This window comes from Prinia subflava, chromosome 21, assembly GCF_021018805.1.
Source record: "Prinia subflava isolate CZ2003 ecotype Zambia chromosome 21, Cam_Psub_1.2, whole genome shotgun sequence".
Taxonomy (NCBI): Eukaryota; Metazoa; Chordata; class Aves; order Passeriformes; family Cisticolidae; genus Prinia; species Prinia subflava.
This window is the reverse complement of record NC_086267.1, coordinates 6,040,995-6,061,342: the sequence shown is the minus strand read 5'-3', so window position 1 is coordinate 6,061,342 and position 20,348 is coordinate 6,040,995. Positions and strand designations below refer to the sequence as shown.

General features: G+C 49.8%; 2 protein-coding genes across 3 annotated transcripts in view; one reads left to right on the top strand and one right to left on the bottom strand.

Moving 5' to 3' along the window:
* The first annotated feature begins 1,927 nt into the window (after window positions 1–1,927).
* TAS1R3 (taste 1 receptor member 3) lies at window positions 1,928–11,238 on the top strand. Its single transcript, XM_063417377.1, has 6 exons — window positions 1,928–2,255; window positions 4,979–5,279; window positions 6,241–7,020; window positions 7,537–7,740; window positions 7,825–7,945; window positions 9,209–11,238. Exons 1-6 carry the CDS (start codon window positions 2,074–2,076, stop codon window positions 10,114–10,116), a joined length of 2,496 nt encoding a protein of 831 aa, XP_063273447.1. The 5' UTR covers window positions 1,928–2,073; the 3' UTR covers window positions 10,117–11,238.
* A 2,308-nt stretch (window positions 11,239–13,546) lies between these two features.
* Window positions 13,547–20,348, bottom strand: part of DVL1 (dishevelled segment polarity protein 1) — a 79,672-nt gene continuing 72,870 nt past the window's right edge. For both annotated transcript variants that reach the window (XM_063417322.1, XM_063417323.1), the window contains exon 15: window positions 13,547–18,378. In XM_063417322.1, the coding sequence (XP_063273392.1) occupies window positions 17,975–18,378 (404 nt within the window). In that variant the 3' untranslated portion in view covers window positions 13,547–17,974. The remainder of the gene's footprint in view (window positions 18,379–20,348) is intronic.

Here is a 20,348-nt window from a genome sequence, read left to right as displayed (position 1 = left end):
AGACTGGACTAATTGCACATTAAATTATGTGAATAAGGTGGTTTTGAGCAGTGTCCTTTGTGGGGTCACACTCTGGGGGTGGAGGATTTACACTGTGACCTACTCGGATTTTCTTCCCCTGGAAAAATCTGTTTTATTTCCCTGGAGATGAAGCCAGCTGCTATTTCACCTCTGCAGGGAATGAAATGGCTTTAAACTAAATTAAATAATGCGTGGCAAGGGAAAAAATGGGTTTAGAGCTCTTAAAATGATTGTATGACCACAAGAAAAAGGCTTTTTCTCCCTTGCCACGCTCGTTCTAATTATTCCTTTTAGGAAGTAAAAATTATTAAATATACTGAAGATGAACTTGCCCAAAATTCAGTTCAGATTCTGTTTAGAACTTATTTGTAAAAGTTTTATAGTTAAAGCTGACATTTAATTAATCCAGTGAAGGGAAAGGATCCTTTTAAAAAATGTCATTATGAACATACCTGGAAAACATCTGCAGCTGCTGCTCCCCTGGAATATTCCTGAATTTGGGGCTCTGTTTCTGCTTCTTTTCCTGCAAGGAAAATGTTCCATCACTGTGGCAGCAAAAGCAGATTTCTGATACAGTGGAAAATGCAGGAAATTGAACTTTTCATTCAGAGCTGCCCTAAAATCCAGCCCTGGACAGAAAAAATACAGGAATGAAATTTAAATTACCACCCTGTGAGCTTGGATTGAAGCTTTTACACTGAAATTAATAGCTCAGTGTGAGGAAAAAACAATTAGATCAGCCAGTAACAACTTCCTAAAAAATAACCAATTCAGCTCAGCAACCTTAATTAACTCACAATATTAATTAAATTGTGACCCTGGAATGACCTCTCCAGGCAAATTCCTGCCGTGCCCTGAGGAAGATTTGGTTATTTCCGTGCTGAGGTGACCTGAAATTTAAAAAAATAAATCAATAAAACTTATTGTTGTGGAAGTGTTTGACCAGAATCAGAGTGGGGCACCTGAATTTTTATCACCTGTCCCAGAGGAGCCTGAATTTCCAAAGCTGTGAATTTGTAAATCACTCAGATTTATAAATCTCACTGAGAAAAGGAAATCGGGATGGGGAAACTGCTCTGCACTGCCCTCAGAGGGAATTTGGTTATTGCCCACTAAAGTTAATTTAATTTATTTTGCTAAACAAATTCCTCCCCATGACTTCAGTTGCTCAGAGCTCTATTTAAAGAGAATTCCCAGGAATAGCTGAGGCTGGATTCCCTGCTGCTCTTCTTTTTCCAGGTTTTTCCCCCAAAATTCATCTCCCCCTGCTCTGGCTGTGCCTGAACTCCCCGATTCCTTTCATTTTTCCAGGATTTTCCCCCAAAATTCATCTCCCCGTGCTGTGGCTGTTCCTGAACTCCCTCCTGCTGTTCCTTTTCCCAATTTTTTCTCCTAAAATTCATCTCCCCATGCTGTGGCTGTTCCTGAACTCCCTGCTGCCTTTCCTCTTCCCAGGTTTTCCCCCAAAATTCATCTCCCCCTGCTCTGGCTGTGCCTGAACTCCCTGCTACCCTCCCTTTTTCCAGGTTTTTCCCCAAAATGCAGCTCCCCCTGCTCTGGCTGTGCCTGAACTCCCTGATTCCTTTCCTCTTCCCAGGTTTTTCCCCAAAATTCATCTCCCTGTGCTCTGGCTGTTCCTGAACTCCCTGCTACCCTCCCTTTTTCCAGGTTTTTCCCCAAAATGCAGCTCCCCGTGCTTTGGCTGTTCCTGAACTCCCTGCTGCTCTTCCTTTTTGCAGGATTTTTCCCCAAAATGCAGCTCCTTGGACTTTGGCTGTGCCTGAACTCCCCGATTCCTTTCCTTTTCCCAGGTTTTTCCCCAAAATTCATCTCCCTGTGCTCTGGCTGTTCCTGAACTCCCTTTTGCTGCTCATTTTCCCAGGATTTCCCCAGAATGCGGCTCCCTGTCCTTTGGCTGTGCCTGGGCTGTGGCTGTGCCTGAACTCCCTGATTCCTTTCCTTTTCCCAGGATTTCCCCAGAATGCGGCTCCCTGTGCTCTGCCTGTTCCTGAACTCCCCGATTCCTTTCCTTTTCCCAGGATTTTCCCCAGAATGCGGCTCCCGGTGCTCTGGCTGTGCCTGGGCTGTGGCTGTGCCGTCTCCCCGGGCCCCTCGTGCCTGTCGGCGCAGTTCCGCAGGCCGGGGGATTTTGTGCTCGGGGGTTTGTTCCCCTTTGGGAAGGACACGGTGAACCTGAGCGCCCGCAGCGAGCCCACCCTGCTGCAGTGCGAGAGGTGAGAGCGGCCCTGGGGGCAAAAAAGGGAAATGAACTGGTTCTGCCTGGGGGTGCCTTTCTCTGCCTTTCCTTTTCCCAGGTTTTTCCCCAGAATGCGGCTGCCGGTGCTGTGGCTGTTCCTGAACTCCCTGATTCCTTTCCTTTTCCCAGGTTTTTCCCCAAAATTCATCTCCCTGTGCTCTGGCTGTTCCTGAACTCCCTGATTCCTTTCCTTTTTCCAATTTTTTCCCCCAAAATTCATCTCCCCGTGCTCTGCCTGTTCCTGAACTCCCTCCTGCTGTTCATTTTCCCAGGTTTTTCACCAAAATTCAGCTCCCTGTGCTCTGGCTGTGCCTGAACTCCCTGCTGCCCTCCCTTTTTGCAGGTTTTCCCCCCAAAATTCATCTCCCTGTGCTCTGGCTGTGCCTGAACTCCCTGTTGCTCTTCCTTTTCCCAATTTTTCCCCCAAAATTCATCTCCTTGGGCTCTGGCTGTGCCTGAACTCCTTTCTGCCCGTCTTTTTCCCAATTTTTTCCCCCAAAATTCATCTCCCTGTGCTCTGCCTGTTCCTGAACTCCCTGCTACCCTCCCTTTTCCCAGGTTTTTTCCCCCAAAATTCATCTCCTTGGACTTTGGCTGTGCCTCAACTCCCTTCTGCTGTTCTTTTTCCCAGGTTTTTCCCCCCAAAATTCAGCTCCCCATGCTCTGGCTGTTCCTGAACTCCCTTCTGCTGCCCTTCCTTTTCCCAGCTTTTTTCCCCAAAATTCATCTCCCTGTGCTTTGGCTGTGCCTGAACTCCCTGCTGCCCTTCCTTTTCCCAGGTTTTTCCCCCAAAATTCATCTCAGATGGGCAGAGAAGAGTTTGAGGGGTGGGGCAGCAGCTGGTGCCAAAATGGGAATTTTTTGTGTTTTCTCAGCGCTGTCAAAGTTCAGCCCCATCTTGAGGAAAGCTTTTGGCAGCTTTTGGCTCCCTAGGGCTTGAATCAAACCCTTAAACTGGAAATGCTGGGTTTGGTCCCACAGTGATGGGTAGGTGACAAAGGCCAGCCCTGTCAGGTCACAGCAGGTGACAAAGGCCAGCCGTGCCAGGTCACAGCAGGTGACAAAGGCCAGCCCTGTCAGGTCACAGCAGGTGACAAAGGCCAGCCGTGCCAGAAGGTCAGAGCAGGTGACAAAAGAACATCAGAGCAGGTGACAAAGGCCAGCCCTGCCAGAACATCAGAGGAGGTGACAAAGGCCAGCCGTGCCAGGTCAGAGCAGGTGACAAAGGCCAGCCGTGCCAGAAGGTCCGAGCAGGTGACAAAGGCCAGCCGTGCCAGAATGCCAGAGCAGGTGACAAAGGCCAGCTGTGCCAGAAGGTCACAGCAGGTGACAAAGGCCAGCCGTGCCAGGTCAGAGCAGGTGACAAAGGCCAGCCGTGTCAGGTCACAGCAGGTGACAAAGGCCAGCCGTGCCAGGTCAGAGCAGGTGACAAAGGCCAGCCGTGCCAGGTCAGAGCAGGTGACAAAGGCCAGCCGTGTCAGGTCACAGCAGGTGACAAAGGCCAGCCGTGTCAGGTCACAGCAGGTGACAAAGGCCAGCCGTGCCAGAACATCAGAGCAGGTGACAAAAGAACATCAGAGCAGGTGACCAAGGCCAGCCGTGCCAGGTCAGAGCAGGTGACAAAGGCCAGCCGTGCCAGGTCACAGCAGGTGACCAAGGCCAGCCGTGCCAGGTCACAGCAGGTGACAAAGGCCAGCCGTGCCAGAACATCAGAGCAGGTGACAAAAGCCAGCCGTGCCAGGTCACAGCAGGTGACAAAGGCCAGCCGTGCCAGAAGGTCACAGCAGGTGACAAAGGCCAGCCGTGCCAGGTCACAGCAGGTGACAAAGGCCAGCCGTGTCAGGTCACAGCAGGTGACAAAGGCCAGCCGTGCCAGGTGAGAGCAGGTGACAAAGGCCAGCCGTGCCAGAACATCAGAGCAGGTGACAAAAGAACATCAGAGCAGGTGACAAAGGCCAGCCCTGCCAGAACATCAGAGGAGGTGACAAAGGCCAGCCGTGCCAGGTCACAGCAGGTGACAAAGGCCAGCCGTGCCAGGAGGTCAGAGCAGGTGACAAAGGCCAGCCGTGCCAGGTCACAGCAGGTGACAAAGGCCAGCCGTGCCAGGAGGTCAGAGCAGGTGACAAAGGCCAGCCGTGCCAGGAGGTCACAGCAGGTGACAAAGGCCAGCCGTGCCAGGTCAGAGCAGGTGACAAAGGCCAGCCGTGCCAGAAGGTCAGAGCAGGTGACAAAAGAACATCAGAGCAGGTGACAAAGGCCAGCCCTGCCAGAAGGTCAGAGCAGGTGACAAAGGCCAGCCGTGCCAGGTCACAGCAGGTGACAAAGGCCAGCCGTGTCAGGTCACAGCAGGTGACAAAGGCCAACGTGCCAGAAGGTCACAGCAGGTGACAAAAGAACATCAGAGCAGGTGACAAAGGCCAGCCGTGCCAGAAGGTCCGAGCAGGTGACAAAGGCCAGCCCTGTCAGGTCACAGCAGGTGACAAAGGCCAGCCGTGCCAGAATGCCAGAGCAGGTGACAAAGGCCAGCCGTGCCAGGTCAGAGCAGGTGACAAAGGCCAGCCGTGCCAGGTCACAGCAGGTGACAAAGGCCAGCCGTGCCAGAAGGTCACAGCAGGTGACAAAGGCCAGCCGTGCCAGGTCACAGCAGGTGACAAAGGCCAGCCGTGCCAGGCGTGTCCCCGCTGTCCCCTCTGCCCTCAGGCTGTACATGAACGGGCTGATCTGGGCTCTGGGCATGCGCTTCGCCATCGAGCAGATCAACAACTCCAGCTGGCTGCTGCCGGGGGTCACGCTGGGCTACGACATCCACGACTCGTGCTTCGAGCCGCTGGTGGCCCTGCAGCCCAGCCTGCTCTTCCTCAGCCGCAGGGGCACCACGGCCATCGGGGTGCTCTGCAACTACACCCAGTACCAGCCCCGCGTCACCGCCGTCATCGGCCCGCACAAGTCCGACCTGTGCCTGGTCACGGCCAAACTCTTCAGCTCCTTCCTGATCCCGCAGGTAAAATCCTCTCTGGAGAGTTGGGAAGCCTCCTTTTGAGGTTTAGGTAGTGAAACAACCTCCAGAATTGGGATTTGATATGAATATCGAATATCAGTTTGATATCTGTGCATCCCTCTGTGTATCCCAGTGCTCTGGTCACAGCCAAACTCTTCAGCTCCTTCCTGATCCCGCAGGTAAAATCCTCTCTGGAGAGACAGGAATCCTCCATTTGAGGTTCAGGTAATGAAACAACCTCCAGAATTGGGATTGAATACAAATTTGTATTGAATACAAATACTGAATGTCGATTTGATATCTGTGCATCCCTCTGTGTATCCCAGCCAATATCTGGTCACAGCCAAGCTCTTCAGCTCCTTGATCCCACAGGTAAAATCCTCTCTGGACAGACAGGAATCCTCCCTCCCTTTTTGGTTCACATAATGAAATAACCTCCAGAATTGGTATTTGATACGAATATCAAATATAAATTTGATACTTGTGCATCCCTCTGTGTATCCCAGCGCTCTGATCACAGCCAAACTCTTCAGCTCCTTCCTGATCCCGCAGGTAAAAACCTCTCTGGGGAGACAGGAATCCTCCATTTTTAGGTTAAGGTAGTGAAATAACCTCCAGAATACATATTTGATATGAGTATTTGAATGTCAATTTGGTATCTGTGCATCCCTCTGTGTATCCCAGCACTCTGGTCACAGCCAAACTCTTCAGCTCTTTGATCCTGCAGGCAAAATCCTCTCTGGAGAGACAGGAATCCTCCCTTTGAGGTACAGGTAATGAAACAACCTCCAGAATTGGGATTTGATACAAATATCAAATGTTAATTCAAGCTGTTCAGCTCCTTGATCCCGCAGGTAAAATGCTCTGTGGACAGACAGGACTCCTGACACCCGGACACAGCTCCTGCCATCCCATCCCATTTAAAAACACCAACGCTCCCTTCCCCTCCGCCCCACCTGTGCAGGTGAGCTACGGCGCCAGCAGCGAGACCCTGAGCAACACCGAGCTCTACCCGTCCTTCTACCGCACCGTGCCCAGCGACAAGAACCTGGTGGAGGCCGTGGTGCTGCTGCTCAACCAGTTCGGCTGGAACTGGGTGGCCGTGGTGGGCAGCGACGACGAGTACGGCCGGGCCGCGCGCGCGCTCTTCCTCGGCACGGCCGGCGCCAACAACATCTGCATCGCCTTCGAGGGGCTCATCCCCACCGAGCTGGCCGAGCCCGGCGCCAAGAGGCAGCTGGAAGACACCGTCAGGGTGATCAACAGCACCAAAGTCAACGTGGTGGTGCTGTTCGCCTACAGCCTGCCGGCACAGGCGCTGCTGGACGCCAGCATCGCCATGGGGCTGGGCAAGAAGGTGTGGGTGGGCACCGAGGCCTGGATGGTGTCGGACATCGCCGCCACCACGCCCAACATCCAGAGCATCGGGACGGTGCTGGGCTTTGCCATGAGGGCGGGCACGGTGCCCGGCTTCCAGGAGTACGTGGCCGAGCTGCTGGGCTCCGTCACGCAGGACGGGTTCTGCCGGCGCTCCAGGGAGCTGAGCCGGCTGGGCAGCGCCGAGGGGCCGGACACGCGGTGCCAGCAGTGTGACCGTGTCACCCTCGGGGACATCTGGCCCAGGCTGGGCGTGACCACGGTGCAGCCGGTGCACGTGGCCGTGTACGGCGTGGCCCACGCCCTGCACAGAGCCCTGGGCTGCAACGCCAAAGGCTGTCCCAAAACTCTCATCAGGTCCTGGCAGGTGAGGAGAGGTCTGAGGGGAACAGGGCTGGGGTTGGTCACAGTCTTGGCCCACCTGAGGGACAGCTGGTTCCGGCTTGCAGAACTGTCATCCTCCAAACAACAACTGTACCCAAATTGATTCTGATTAGGATCGATTTTGATTAGAACTGTATCCAAATCAATTTTGATTAGAATCAATTTTGATTACAATAACTGTACCCAAATGGATTTTGATTAGAATCGATTTTGATTAGAACAACTGTACCCAAATCGATTTTGATTAGAACATCTGTACCCAAATCGATTTTGATTAGAACAACTGTACCCAAATCGATTTTGATTAGAACATCTGTACCCAAATCGATTGTGATTAGAATCAATTTTGATTAGAACTGTACCCAAATCGATCTTGATTAGAATCTATTTTGATTAGAACAACTGTACCCAAATCAATTTTGATTAGAATCGATTTTGATTAGAATCAATTTTGATTACAACTGTACCCAAATCAATTTTGCTTTCGTTTCCTCCCCAGCTGCTGCACTTCATGAACACCCTCCCGTTCGAGGTGAACGGGCAGAGCTTCAGGTTTGATCAGTCCCACGGCACAAACACGGGCTACAAACTCATCCTGTGGGCCTGGAGGGACGGCAGCCTCACCTACCTGCCCGTGGGGGACTACGACCAGTCCCTGTACATCCGCAGGTCCGAGATCCAGTTCCACACCGCAGATAAGAAGGTAAAAAAGGGCACAGCTCACGTTGATCTGTTTGAGATGACAATTCTGGAGTTGCCTGGCTGATGTCATTCCTGCCTCTGCCAGGAGCCCACGTCCGAGTGCTTCAGGCGCTGTGAACCAGGACAGTTCAGGAGAATAAAAGGATTCAACCTGTGCTGCTATGACTGCACAGACTGCTCAGAAAACACCTTCTGGAGCAGCGCAGGTGAGGCCTCGGGATAAACTTCTGGGATTGCTGAGGAAGGGAAACAGAGGCAAGAAATCCCAGGATCCTTCAGGGAGGAGGGAGGAAAAGTGGAGGGTGAACTCCCACAAGCTTCGAAGATCCGACACACCTCAGAGGGTGGGAAACAGGCAAAACACCCCCAAAGCACCCCCAAATCTCTGCCAGTGGTGCCAGGGGTGCAGGGAAACACCTCGAAAGCAAACCCCAAATCTCTGCCAGGGGTGCCAGGGGTGCAGGGAAACACCTCGAAAGCAACACCTAAACCCCTGCCAGCAGTGCCAGGCCTCCAGGCAAAACACCCCCCAAAGCACCCCCTAAACCCCTGCCAGGGGTGCTGAGCAGGCCCACGAGGAAAGTACCCCCCAAAGCACCCCCAAATCTCTGCCAGCAGTGCCAGGCCTGCAGGGAAAACACCCCCTAAAGCAAACCCCAAATCTCTGCCAGCGGTGCCAGGCCTGCAGGGAAAACATCCCCAAAGCACCCCCTAAACCCTGCCAGCGGTGCCAGGCCCATGGGGAAAACACCCCCAAAGCACCCCCAAATCTCTGCCGGCGGTGCCAGGGGTGCAGGGAAAACACCCCAAAAGCAACACCCAAACCCCTGCCAGCGGTGCCAGGCCTCCAGGCAAAACACCCCCAAAGCACCCCCCAAAACCCTGCCAGCGGTGCCAGGGGTGCGGGTAAAACACCCCCAATAAAGCACCCTCTAAACCCTGCCAGCAGTGCCAGGCCTGAGGGTAAAACACCCCCAAAGCACCCTCTAAATGTCTGCCAGCGGTGCCAGGGGTGCAGGGAGAACACCCCCAAAGCACCCCCAAATCTCTGCCAGCGGTGCCAGGCCTGAGGGTAAAACACCCCCAATAAAGCACCCCCTAAACCCTGCCAGAGATGCCAGGCCCACAGGTAAAACACCCCCAATAAAGCACCCCCAAATCTCTGCCAGCGGTGCCAGGCCTGCAGGGAAAACATCCCCAAAGGACCCCCAAATCTCTGCCAGGGGTGCCAGGCCTGCAGGGAAAACATCCCCAAAGCACCCCCTAAACCCCTGCCAGCGGTGCCAGGCCCATGGGGAAAACATCCCCAAAGCACCCTCAAATCTCTGCCGGCGGTGCCAGGGGTGCAGGGAAAACATCCCCTATAAAGCAGCCTCTAAACCCTGCCAGCAGTGCCAGGGGTGCAGGGAAAACACCCCCAAAGCACCCCCAAACCCCTGCCAGGGGTGCTGAGCAGGCTCTCCCCGCAGACAGCACCTCCTGCTCGCCGTGCCCGCGGCACCAGTGGGCCCCGGCGCGGAGCACGCGCTGCCACGACCGCGCCGAGCGCTTCCTGTTCTGGGACGAGCCTCTGGCCGTGGCTCTGGCGGCGCTGGCGGCGCTGACGGCGGCGCTGAGCGGCGCGGCCGCGCTGCTCTTCCTCAGACACCTCCGTTCTCCGCTGGTGCGGCTGGCGGGCGGCGGCCGCAGCGTGCTGGGCCTGCTGTGGCTGCTGCTGCAGAGCCTCAGCTGCTGCCTGTACGTGGGCAGGCCCGGCGGCGCGCGCTGCGCGCTGCAGCAGCTCTCCTTCGCGCTCTGCCTCAACGGCTGCCTCTCCACGCTGCTGCCCAAGGCGCTGGAGGTGACACTGGTGACAGAATTCCCCCGCTTGCTGCGCTGGGTGACGCGCGGCAGGGCCTGGCTGCTGGTGGCCGCCTCGTTCCTCGTCCAGGCGTTGCTCTGTTTCTGCCACCTCCGCCTGGGGCCTGATTTTTTGGTGGTTGACTACGCGTCGCTGCCCAGCGAGGTGCTGCTGGTGTGCGGCACCCGGTCCTGGGCCGCCTTCGCCCTCCTGCACGGCTTCAACAGCGGCCTGGCCTCCGCCTGCTTCCTGTGCACCTTCATGGTGCAGACCCCGCGCGGCCGCTACAACGTGGCCAGGGGCATCACCTTCGCCACGCTCGGCTGTTTGGTCATCTGGATCTTCTTCCTGGTGATTTTCGCCACGCTCAGGACGGTGCTCAGGGCCGTCACGCAGATCTGCACCGTGCTGGCCACCAGCCTGGCCATCCTGGCCAGCTACTTTGCGCCCAAGTGCTACATCCTGGTGTGCAGGCCTGATCTGAACACGGAGGATTATTGCCACAACCCCGCTGAGGAGGAGCCAAACACACAATAAACCACAGCCACCTGCTCCTCAAGCTGCATTTTGAGGAGAAAATCCTGTTTATGAGCACTCTGTGGCCCCAAGCACGATCACATATCCTCATATGTGATCATATTCCATGTTTCCATGATCCTAAGTGTGCATTTGGGAAGAAACACGAAGATTTAGAGAAAAAATAAAAGATCTGAGGTGTTACTTTAGTTTTGAAAACTTTTTTAAGCCTTCTGTTATGTTCTTCATATTAGAGTCAGAAGTTTCACCTTATCACACTTTCTACTATAAACACTGGCAATGTTTTGCTAACTGTCTTTTATTGTTTACATATTTCTAAGTAAGAGGAAAAATGTGATTGACAGCTCGACCAACGTAGATTGAGAGGTGGAATTCCATCCTCCAATCCACGGGCACCATGAGAAATGTATAAAACTGGGTTTTGTAAATAAACTCGCCCTCTTTTCCTGCTTCGCTCACCAGCGTGTCCTCGTGTGGTTCTTCCCGTGTCCACTGTGACACTGAGGAGGTGTCCCCAGCCTGCTGCTGAGGGCTGGGCACGGTCCAGGTGTGTTCTACATTTTACAGAATTCCAGGCTGCAGAATTCTGACTTCCACAGCACCTCCCTTCTCTTCTGTGAAAGCCAGAGGAGCAGCCTCCATCCCATCTGGAAACACCTTTCAGCCCCAAAAAGCAGCCAAAAATGGGTTCAGTTAATGAAAAAACCTCCAGAAATGATATTTTCCATCAATCTCTCAAGTCTGTCAACGTGAGGCAGAATCCTCACCAACCCCACTGCCCTGCAAACACTCCTGGTAATTTCCATTTCTTCATAAAGAGCAGCTCCAGAGATGCATCCAGGAATCCCTTCCCCAGCCTTGTAAGAATTTTCCAAAATATCCAAATAAAAGAGAAATGAAAAGAACATTCTGGCAGGCAGCAGCAGCTGTGTGTGTGTGATCCAAGGGGGCATCGCCCATTCAAATCCCAGCTCCCTCCATTTGTGTCCCATGGAAATCAGGGAAAGGCCACGGAAATGAGCCCTGTGCAAATCACACAGGCACAGCAGGAGCCTCCTCCACCCCCAAAAACCAGGCAAAGATCACCAAAAATCACCAAAAATCACCAAAAACCAGGCAAAGATCACCAAAAATCACCAAAAACCAGGCAAAGATCACCAAAAACCAGGCAAAGATCACCAAAAACCAGGCAAAGATCACCAAAATTACAAAAAACCAGGCAAAGATCACCAAAAATCACCAAAAACCAGGCAAATATCACCAAAAACCAGGCAAAGATCACCAAAAATCACCAAAGATCACCAAAGATCACCAAAAATCACCAAAAACCAGGCAAAGATCACCAAAAATCACCAAAAATCACCAAAAACCAGGCAAAGATCACCAAAAATCACCAAAAACCACCAAAAACCAGGCAAAGATCACCAAAAATCATCAAAAATCACCAAAAACCAGGCAAAGATCACCAAAAATCACCAAAAACCAGGCAAAGATCACCAAAAATCACCAAAAAACAGGCAAAGATCACCAAAAATCACCAAAAATCACCAAAAATCACCAAAAATCACCAAAAACCAGGCAAAGATCACCAAAAATCACCAAAAATCACCAAAAACCAGGCAAAGATCACCAAAAATCACCAAAAATCACCAAAAACCAGGCAAAGATCACCAAAATTACAAAAAACCAGGCAAAGATCACCAAAAATCACCAAAAACCAGGCAAATATCACCAAAAACCAGGCAAAGATCACCAAAAATCACCAAAGATCACCAAAGATCACCAAAAATCACCAAAAACCAGGCAAAGATCACCAAAAATCACCAAAAATCACCAAAAACCAGGCAAAGATCACCAAAAATCACCAAAAACCACCAAAAACCAGGCAAAGATCACCAAAAATCATCAAAAATCACCAAAAACCAGGCAAAGATCACCAAAAATCACCAAAAACCAGGCAAAGATCACCAAAAATCACCAAAAACCACCAAAAACCAGGCAAAGATCACCAAAAATCATCAAAAATCACCAAAAACCAGGCAAAGATCACCAAAAATCACCAAAAACCAGGCAAAGATCACCAAAAATCACCAAAAAACAGGCAAAGATCACCAAAAATCACCAAAAATCACCAAAAATCACCAAAAATCACCAAAAACCAGGCAAAGATCACCAAAAATCACCAAAAATCACCAAAAACCAGGCAAAGATCACCAAAAATCACCAAAAATCACCAAAAACCAGGCAAAGATCACCAAAAATCACCAAAAATCACCAAAAACCAGGCAAAGATCACCAAAAATCACCAAAGATCACCAAAGATCACCAAAAATCACCAAAAATCACCAAAAACTTCAGCAGCACCAAGGCAGTATCCAGTCACATCACCAAGATTTTTCTTTTCCCCACTCACCTTGACAAGAAACCATTCTGCTCTTTTATTCCTTAAAAGTTTTTCCATTTCTGCTCTTTTATTCCCTAAATTAAAATTTTTTCACCTCTCCACTGTGTGTTACTGGAATTTCATCACTCCAGCTGAATTAAAGAATTTACAAGTTAATCTAAACCAGTGAATATTTTCATTCATAAATAAATAATAATAATAAAATAACGTTTTGGTGCACAGCAAAGTTACTTGTGCCCGATTTTTTGTGATCACATCCACCCAAAATTATTCCTCAGTGTGATTAAAAAAGTCAAAACTCTGACCTGGAGCTTGGGGTTCTTTTTCCTGGAGCCTGCAGGAATTCTTCCCACGTTGGTGCAGCTGAAATTCTCTGTATTCCTTGCTCCAGGGCTGTGGTTCCATAGCAGAAAAGCATTAAATAACTTTTGATCCTCACTCCAGAAATAGAGAAAGGAAAAAAAATCTGATTTAACTGCACAGAGAAGCATTAAATAACTTTTGGTCCTCATTCCAGAAATAGGGAAAGGAAAAAAGTCTGATTTAACTTCACAGAGAAGCATTAAATAACTTTTGGTCCTCATTCCAGAAATAGGGAAAGGAAAAAAAAAATCTGATTTAACTTCACCAGGCCCTGCAGGAAGAGGCTGTCCGAAATTCTGATCATTAAATATTCACCTAAATTCTGACCATTAATATTCACTTAAATCCTGACCATTTAATACCCACCTCACTGGAAAACGCTGGGATTTATGGAATTTAAATGATGTTTCACTCTCCCCTCGCTGTGTGATCTGTACCAGCTGGGAAGAAGGATCTGCCTCACCAAGCTGGGCTTGTTCTTTTTATTTAGGCTGGAAAATGAGAATAATTTAGGCTGGAAAAAAACCTTTAAATCTTGAGCCCCTCAGGCCCTACAGGGTGTCCCAGTGATCCTTGTTTCTGCTGGAAAGTCCAAAAAATGTGGAATATTTAGGAAATAAATAATAATGAAATAGTGCAAAGAACTGAACACATACACCGAGGTTATCACATAAAATTAAAAGCTTTTTAGTGTTTAAAATAGCATTTACACATAAGCAGCTATATATTAACTATACAGACACTTGGGTTTTAATACAATATCTACAAAAAAGAATTCAATTATGCAATAGACATTTAACAGGAACAGTGCAGTCCATGCTAATTAGAGGTCACTCTTGGAGTAGAACCAGTTCTAGGACAGGTGATAGTCTGGGTTTTCATTATTTAAAATCAATGTCACTTTGTTCCTCTACTGTACATAAAATTCTTTACATGTGTTTCTAATCACTGATTAGAATTAATAATTTTAAGTCAATCTTCTTACAATCCAGTTAAATGCAAAACAAAACAAAAATAAAACCCCGAAACAATTACATCAACCCATGAGCTGTCAAGTCTCAGGAGGGGAGAGAACAAAAATCAGAGCAAAAATCAACGTCTGTGCATCACTGCCAGCCAGTAAAACCTTTGGGTGAAGTGTCCAGGGGACTCTTTCCTTGGAAAAACAGATTTAAAACAGGAGGTAAAAGACACCAGCATGCTTTTAATACTGTTTGCAAAAGAATTTATTCCTCAGAGTTGGAATTCTGTGTGGATTCACTCCCCTGCCTCTTGTGGGTGGGAGATGTCCCCACAAAATGTTTCCCTGCCCCTTTTCCAGGCTCCTCCAGACCTCCCTGCTGCTGGAGCTGAGGATGTGTGAGCACCGAGCTCAGCTGCAGGGTAAAAATGTCAAATCACTTCAGGCTCCTGTTCTGAGGGGGTTCCAGCATCAAAATTTCATCAAAATCAATCAAAATTTAATCAAAATTAAATTTCAAGCCCTGGTGGGGCCCTGTCAGGGGTGAGGATTTCTATTTGAGGAGCTCCAGGGTGGGTTTCACTCAGTGCCAGGGGTTGGGATTTCATTTTGAGGAGCTCCAGGGTGGGTTTCACTCAGTCTCAAGGGTGAGGATTTCTTTTTGAGGAGCTCCAGGGTGGGTTTAATTTGGTGTCAGGGGTTGGGATTTCTTTTTGAGGAGCTCCAGGGTGGGTTTCACTCAGTCTCAAGGGTGAGGATTTCTTTTTCAGGAGCTCCAGGGTGGGTTTCACTCAGTGCCAGGGTGAGGATTTCTCTTTGAGGAGCTCCAGGGTGGTGTCAGGGGTTGGGATTTCTTTTTGAGGAGCTCCAGGATGGGTTTAATTTGGTGTCAGGGTTAAGAATTTCTTTTTGAGGAGCTCCAGAGTGGGTTTCACTTGGTATCAGGGGTTGGGATTTCTTTGTGAGGAGCTCCAGAGTGGGTTTAATTTGGTGTCAGGGTAAGGATTTCGTTTTGAGGAGCTCCAGGGTGGGTTTAACTCGATGGAAATTCTCCTGCTTTGGATCCCCTTGAGGAAACAGAGATCTGGCAAAGATTCAGGCCTCACCTTGCCCAGCCTCTGCACGGTGAGGAAATGCAGGATTTTTGTGTTCCTGGTCAATATTGCACTGTTCAAGAGGGGCACTGCTCCCTCCTACTCTGTGTGGATCCACCTCTGCCACCTCTGCATCCTTTTCCTGCACTGGGGGAGCTCCTCCAGCCTGATTTCCTCAGAAAAAGCTTCCCCACATCTGCCAGGACCTGCCAGCCTGGTGCCAGGCTGAGCCACGGGCACACACGTGGGGAAAACAGGGATTTTTCAACATAGCAGCAAAGACACAGAACAGTTTCTGCCAACAGCAAAACCACGAGACCAAAAACCAAAGGCCCAGCAGGAGTGAAAACTGCAGCTCTGGGAAAGACACGAGGAAATGAAAAGTGGGTGAAACCCCCCAGTTTTAATCCCTTTTTTTTGAATATTAAAAGGATTTTTTTTTTCTCTCCAGCCCTCCGAGTTCTGCCTTAAAACAAACAGGGCCAGAGAAATCGTAATTTCAAGAGGCCAGAGAAATCTCATTTCATTTAAATGATTGTCAGTAACGTCACAGACTCCTCAGCAGTGTCTCCAGGAGACACAGCAGAATTCTTTAGGATATTTTAGAATTCTTTAGGATATTTTACCCTGATTTGCTTCACTGCTTTCAGTGTCAATCTTCCAGAATAATTTATCAAGTCAGGTTTGCATCTGGGAGGAGGGAAGGGAAAGAAAATTCCTGTTGGACAGTCAAGCTTTAGGCAGGGCCTCCTTTGGAGGAGCCATCCATGGATGGTGATAAAAGCTCTGCTTTCAGAACCTTTTTTGGGGGAAGTTTTTGTAAAGAAAATTAATTTAGAAGCCCAGGAATGGGCTGAGTGACAGAGTTTCCCAAATGCCTGGCTCCCTGTGGAAGGAGAAATTGAGGCTCTCATGACCACAAAGATCTGGAGTCTCTGACAAAGGGAGGGGTTTGCAACAGAGGTGGGAAAAAGGAAAGAAGTGAAAAATCAGAATGAAAGGGACATTTTGAAGAGTCAGTTTTCAGGGTGACAAATTGAACTGTGTGTGTACAGAGAGGAAAATGCTCTCTCTTCACATCCACCCTGGATATTCACCCAAAAAGAAGCTTCTTACCAGGGAAGAAAATGCTGATTTACAGTAAATACTGATTTTAAAGCACCTGTCCTAAATCCTGCCAGCAGCAGGGATCTCACAAAAGAGGATTTCACTGAGGAAAGGCCCCATGGTCAAATCAGAGCCACTGGGGCAGAGGGTGGCTGTGCTCACCAAACCTTAAAAAAGCTTCTTAAATATCACTGAAGCTTCTTGGGTTGGGTTTACAGAGCAGAAAATAGCCAGAAATTAAATATTGGGGATATTCAACAGCAGTTGCTTCAGTCAGAGCTCCTCAGAAGGACGCAGGGGTGAGGATTTCTTTTTGAGGAGCTCCAGGGTGGATTTAACTCAGTGTCAGGGGTGAGGATTTCTTTTTGAGGAGCTCCAGAGTGGGTTTAATTTGGTGTCAGGGGTTGGGATTTCTTTTTGAGGAGCTCCAGGGTGGGTTTCACTCAGTGCCAGGGTTAAGGATTTCTTTTTGAGGAGCTCCAGGGTGGGTTTAATTTGGTGTCAGGGGTTGGGATTTCTTTTTGAGGAGCTCCAGGGTGGGTTTAATTTGGTGTCAGGGTTAAGGATTTCTTTTTGAGAAGCTCCAGGGTGGGTTTCACTCAGTCTCAAGGGTGAGGATTTCTTTTTGAGGAGCTCCAGGGTGGGTTTAATTTGGTGTCAGGGGTTGGGATTTCTTTTTCAGGAGCTCCAGGGTGGGTTTCACTCAGTCCCAGGGTTAAGGATTTCATTTTGAGGAGCTCCAGGGTGGGTTTCACTCAGTGCCAGGAGTGAGGATTTTTTCTTGTGCCATTTCTGATCTGTTCTCAGACACCCTCACACCTCTCTGCTCAGAAATGTTCCCTGGGGGATCAGACCTCTCCAGGTCTCTGTTTCAACAAAAAAAAGAGAAAGATTCTGCTCAGAAAGGAAAGAGGGATCACAAGGAAGAGCCACGTCCCAGCGGGAGCCAGGATTTCCCTGCTGGAATGGGATAAAAAACCCCTTCAAAAGGGAAAATCTGACAGAACTGCAGCAACTTTCCTATTTCTGTGGGAATAACTCTCCCAACCTGCACACCCAGAGGGAACAGCCACGCCTGGCAGCAGGGATGGGACTGAAACACCCAGGAACCGAGCCCAGCTGGAAAATCACCCTTGGGAAATAAGGAAATAACTGAAGAAAATCACTTTACAGCTTCAGCACAATGAACACACACAGCAGCAAGACTCCAGCACCGCCTGGACAGAATATCTCAGAAAAACCCAAACCTCAAAGAACCCAAGGAAGATTGATTTGTACTCCCTAATCAGCAGGAAGTAGCCACAATTCTGATTTCCTCTAGGAATTGGTTGGATCCCACTCCTTTCCAAGAATTTGTGAGTGCTGTGTCTGCTCAGAGCTATGGATGCATCCAAGAAACAGCATTCCAAGGCAGTATCCCAGATACCAGCCAGCAGTTTTGTCCTTGCAAGAGAAAAAGCAGGGAAAAATCAAAGTGCTCCTATGCATTGTCAGGAATTCAGAAGTCCCGTGAAATAGCAGTCCTCCGATCAGCCCAAAAAAGAGACACTAATTCCACTGAAGTAGGTGCCACAATGACCAAAGCTCATTAAGATGTGAACACACACCAGCCATTCACGATCCAAAACGAGATGGGGAGGGGAGAAAAAACCAAAAAAAATAACGAAAAGATGCCGTCGATTTGCCGATATTTAACAATCCCGGGAGATTTTGTTGTTCGTTTTTGTAGGCGAGGGGGGGGTTGGTTTTTTTGTAATTTTTTTCTTTTTTTTGTTCAGTTCTGTCGATTCTTTTTGTTTTCCTGCGACACAGCTGCCACCAGGAAGGCGTGACATGCAACACAGCCGAGCCTCTTCCAACCGAACCTCCCACCCCGCCAATAAAACCCCACCCTTGTGCAGAAGAGTTCTTTTGGAAGGCACTTTCCTCTCACATGATGTCCACGAAGAACTCGCAAGGGTTGCCCATGGCCTTCTGGAAGGACTGGCGGCTGCCGGTGAGCTCGGGCGGCACGGCGCCCAGCTCGCGCACCGGCGGCGCTCCGGGCGGGCCGCTGCTGCTGCTGCTGCTGCCCAGCGCCTTGGAGCCCAGCTTGGGCAGGCTGTACAAGGGTGGCAGCCCCGGGGGACCGTACGAGTGGTGGCTCTGGTGGCTCTGGTGGCTCCTGTCGCTGTGGCTGCGCTGGCTGAGTTGGCTGAGCGGGCGTTCGCGCCGCGCCGCCGCTGCCGCCTCCGACTCGCTGCCGCTGCCCCCGGACTTGCGCTCCTTCTCCCTGCCCGCTCCTCTCCTGCTGGTCTCGCTGGTGCTCCGGTTGGAGCCGCTGCTTTTGCTCCCTGCGAACCCAAAATGAGAAAAGGGAGAAGGGAAAGGGAGGGTGAGATGGGATCGGTGGGGCGGCAGCGCTGGCGGTGGCTGGGCAGGGAGGGCTGGGCCATGCGTGGGACACACGGACGCGCCTCGGAGCCTGCGGGGGACGGCAGCAGCTGAATCCCAGCTCCTGCCTCACACCCAGAGACTGGGGAGGAAAAAGCAGGAATGGGTGGAAAAAGCAGGAATTTGGGGTTTGACTCAAGCCAATGATGTTAAATTCTAATTGTCTCTGCTTTGGTGTTTTGTATTATTTGTAAAGCAACCCCTTTGCCTTCAGCAGCTGAATTCCAGCTCCTGCCTCAGACCCAGAGACAGGGAGGAGCAGGAACGGGAGGAAAAAGCAGGAATTTGGGGTTTGACTCCAGCAAATAAGGTTGAATTCTAATAGTCACTGCTTTGGTGTTTTGTCCCCTTTCTAAAGCAACACCTTTGCCTTCAGCAGGTAAATCCCAGCTCCTGCCTCAGACCCAGAGACTGGGGAGGAAAAAGCAGGAATGGGTGGAAAAAGCAGGAATTTGGGGTTTGACTCAAGCCAATGATGTTAAATTCTAATTGTCTCTGCTTTAGTGTTTTGTCCCCTTTCTAAAGCAACACCTTTGCCTTCAGCAGCTGAATTCCAGCTCCTGCCTCAGACCCAGAGACAGGGGAGGAGCAGGAATGGGAGGAAAAAGCAGGAATTTAGGGGTTGAATCGAGCCAAGGAGGTTGAATTTTAATTGTCTCTGCTTTGGTGTTTTGTGTTATTTGTAAAGCAACCCCTTTGCCTTCAGCAGCTGAATTCCAGCTCCTGCCTCAGACCCAGAGACAGGGAGGAGCAGGAACGGGAGGAAAAAGCAGGAATTTGGGGTTTGACTCCAGCAAATAAGGTTGAATTCTAATAGTCACTGCTTTGGTGTTTTGTCCCCTTTCTAAAGCAACCTCTTTGCCCTCAGCAGCTGAATTCCAGCTCCTGCCTCAGATCCAGAGACAGGGAGGAGCAGGAACGGGAGGAAAAAGCAGGAATTTGGGGGTTGAATCGAGCCAAGGAGGTTGAATTTTAATTGTCTCTGCTTTGGTGTTTTGTCCCCTTTCTAAAGCAACACCTTTGCCTTCAGCAGCTGAATTCCAGCTCCTGCCTCAGACCCAGAGACAGGGAGGAGCAGGAACGGGAGGAAAAAGCAGGAATTTAGGGGTTGAATCGAGCCAAGGAGGTTGAGTTTTAATTGTCTCTGCTTTGGTGTTTTGTCCCCTTTCTAAAGCAACACCTTTGCCCTCAGCAGGTAAATCCCAGCTCCTGCCTCAGACCCAGAGACAGGGGAGGAAAAAGCAGGAATTTGTGGTTTGACTCCAGCAAATGAGGTTGAATTTTAATTGTCACTGCTTTGGTATTTTGTATAATTTGTAAAGCAACCCCTTTGCCTTCCCTGTCACCATTGAATCCCCCAAATTTTGTTGGCTTCAGTGGGGACACCCTTTTAAAAACCCTCACTAGAGCGTTGTGCTGTGGGAGAATTCCCTAGGAAACATTTCCTGAGCTGCTCTGCCACAAACCAGTAACACCCAGGGTGTTGTTCCCAGGAGAGGGCACTAAATCACCCTGGAAAACCAAAGGATTGCTCTGAGTATCAGCTGAGTTCTTACTAAATTTAAAAACTGATTTTTCATGGAAGCTGAAGGTCTTCCTCTCTTCCCACAGATGAGGAGACAGTTCCAAGCTAATAATTTTTTTTAAAATCCAACTCATCAACCCAATAAATATCATTAAATTCATGCACCTTAGTGCAAGATTGACTTCCCAAAAAGAATCCCCAGCCAGCAGAACAGGGGACCAGCTTTTGAGTCTAAATGAGCCACGGAAATGAGAAAAATAAAATTATTTTGGACTGCTCCTTCTTGAGCTACAGATGCCCATCACTTTCTGCTGCTCCAGCCGATTGCAGAGATGGGAAACCACA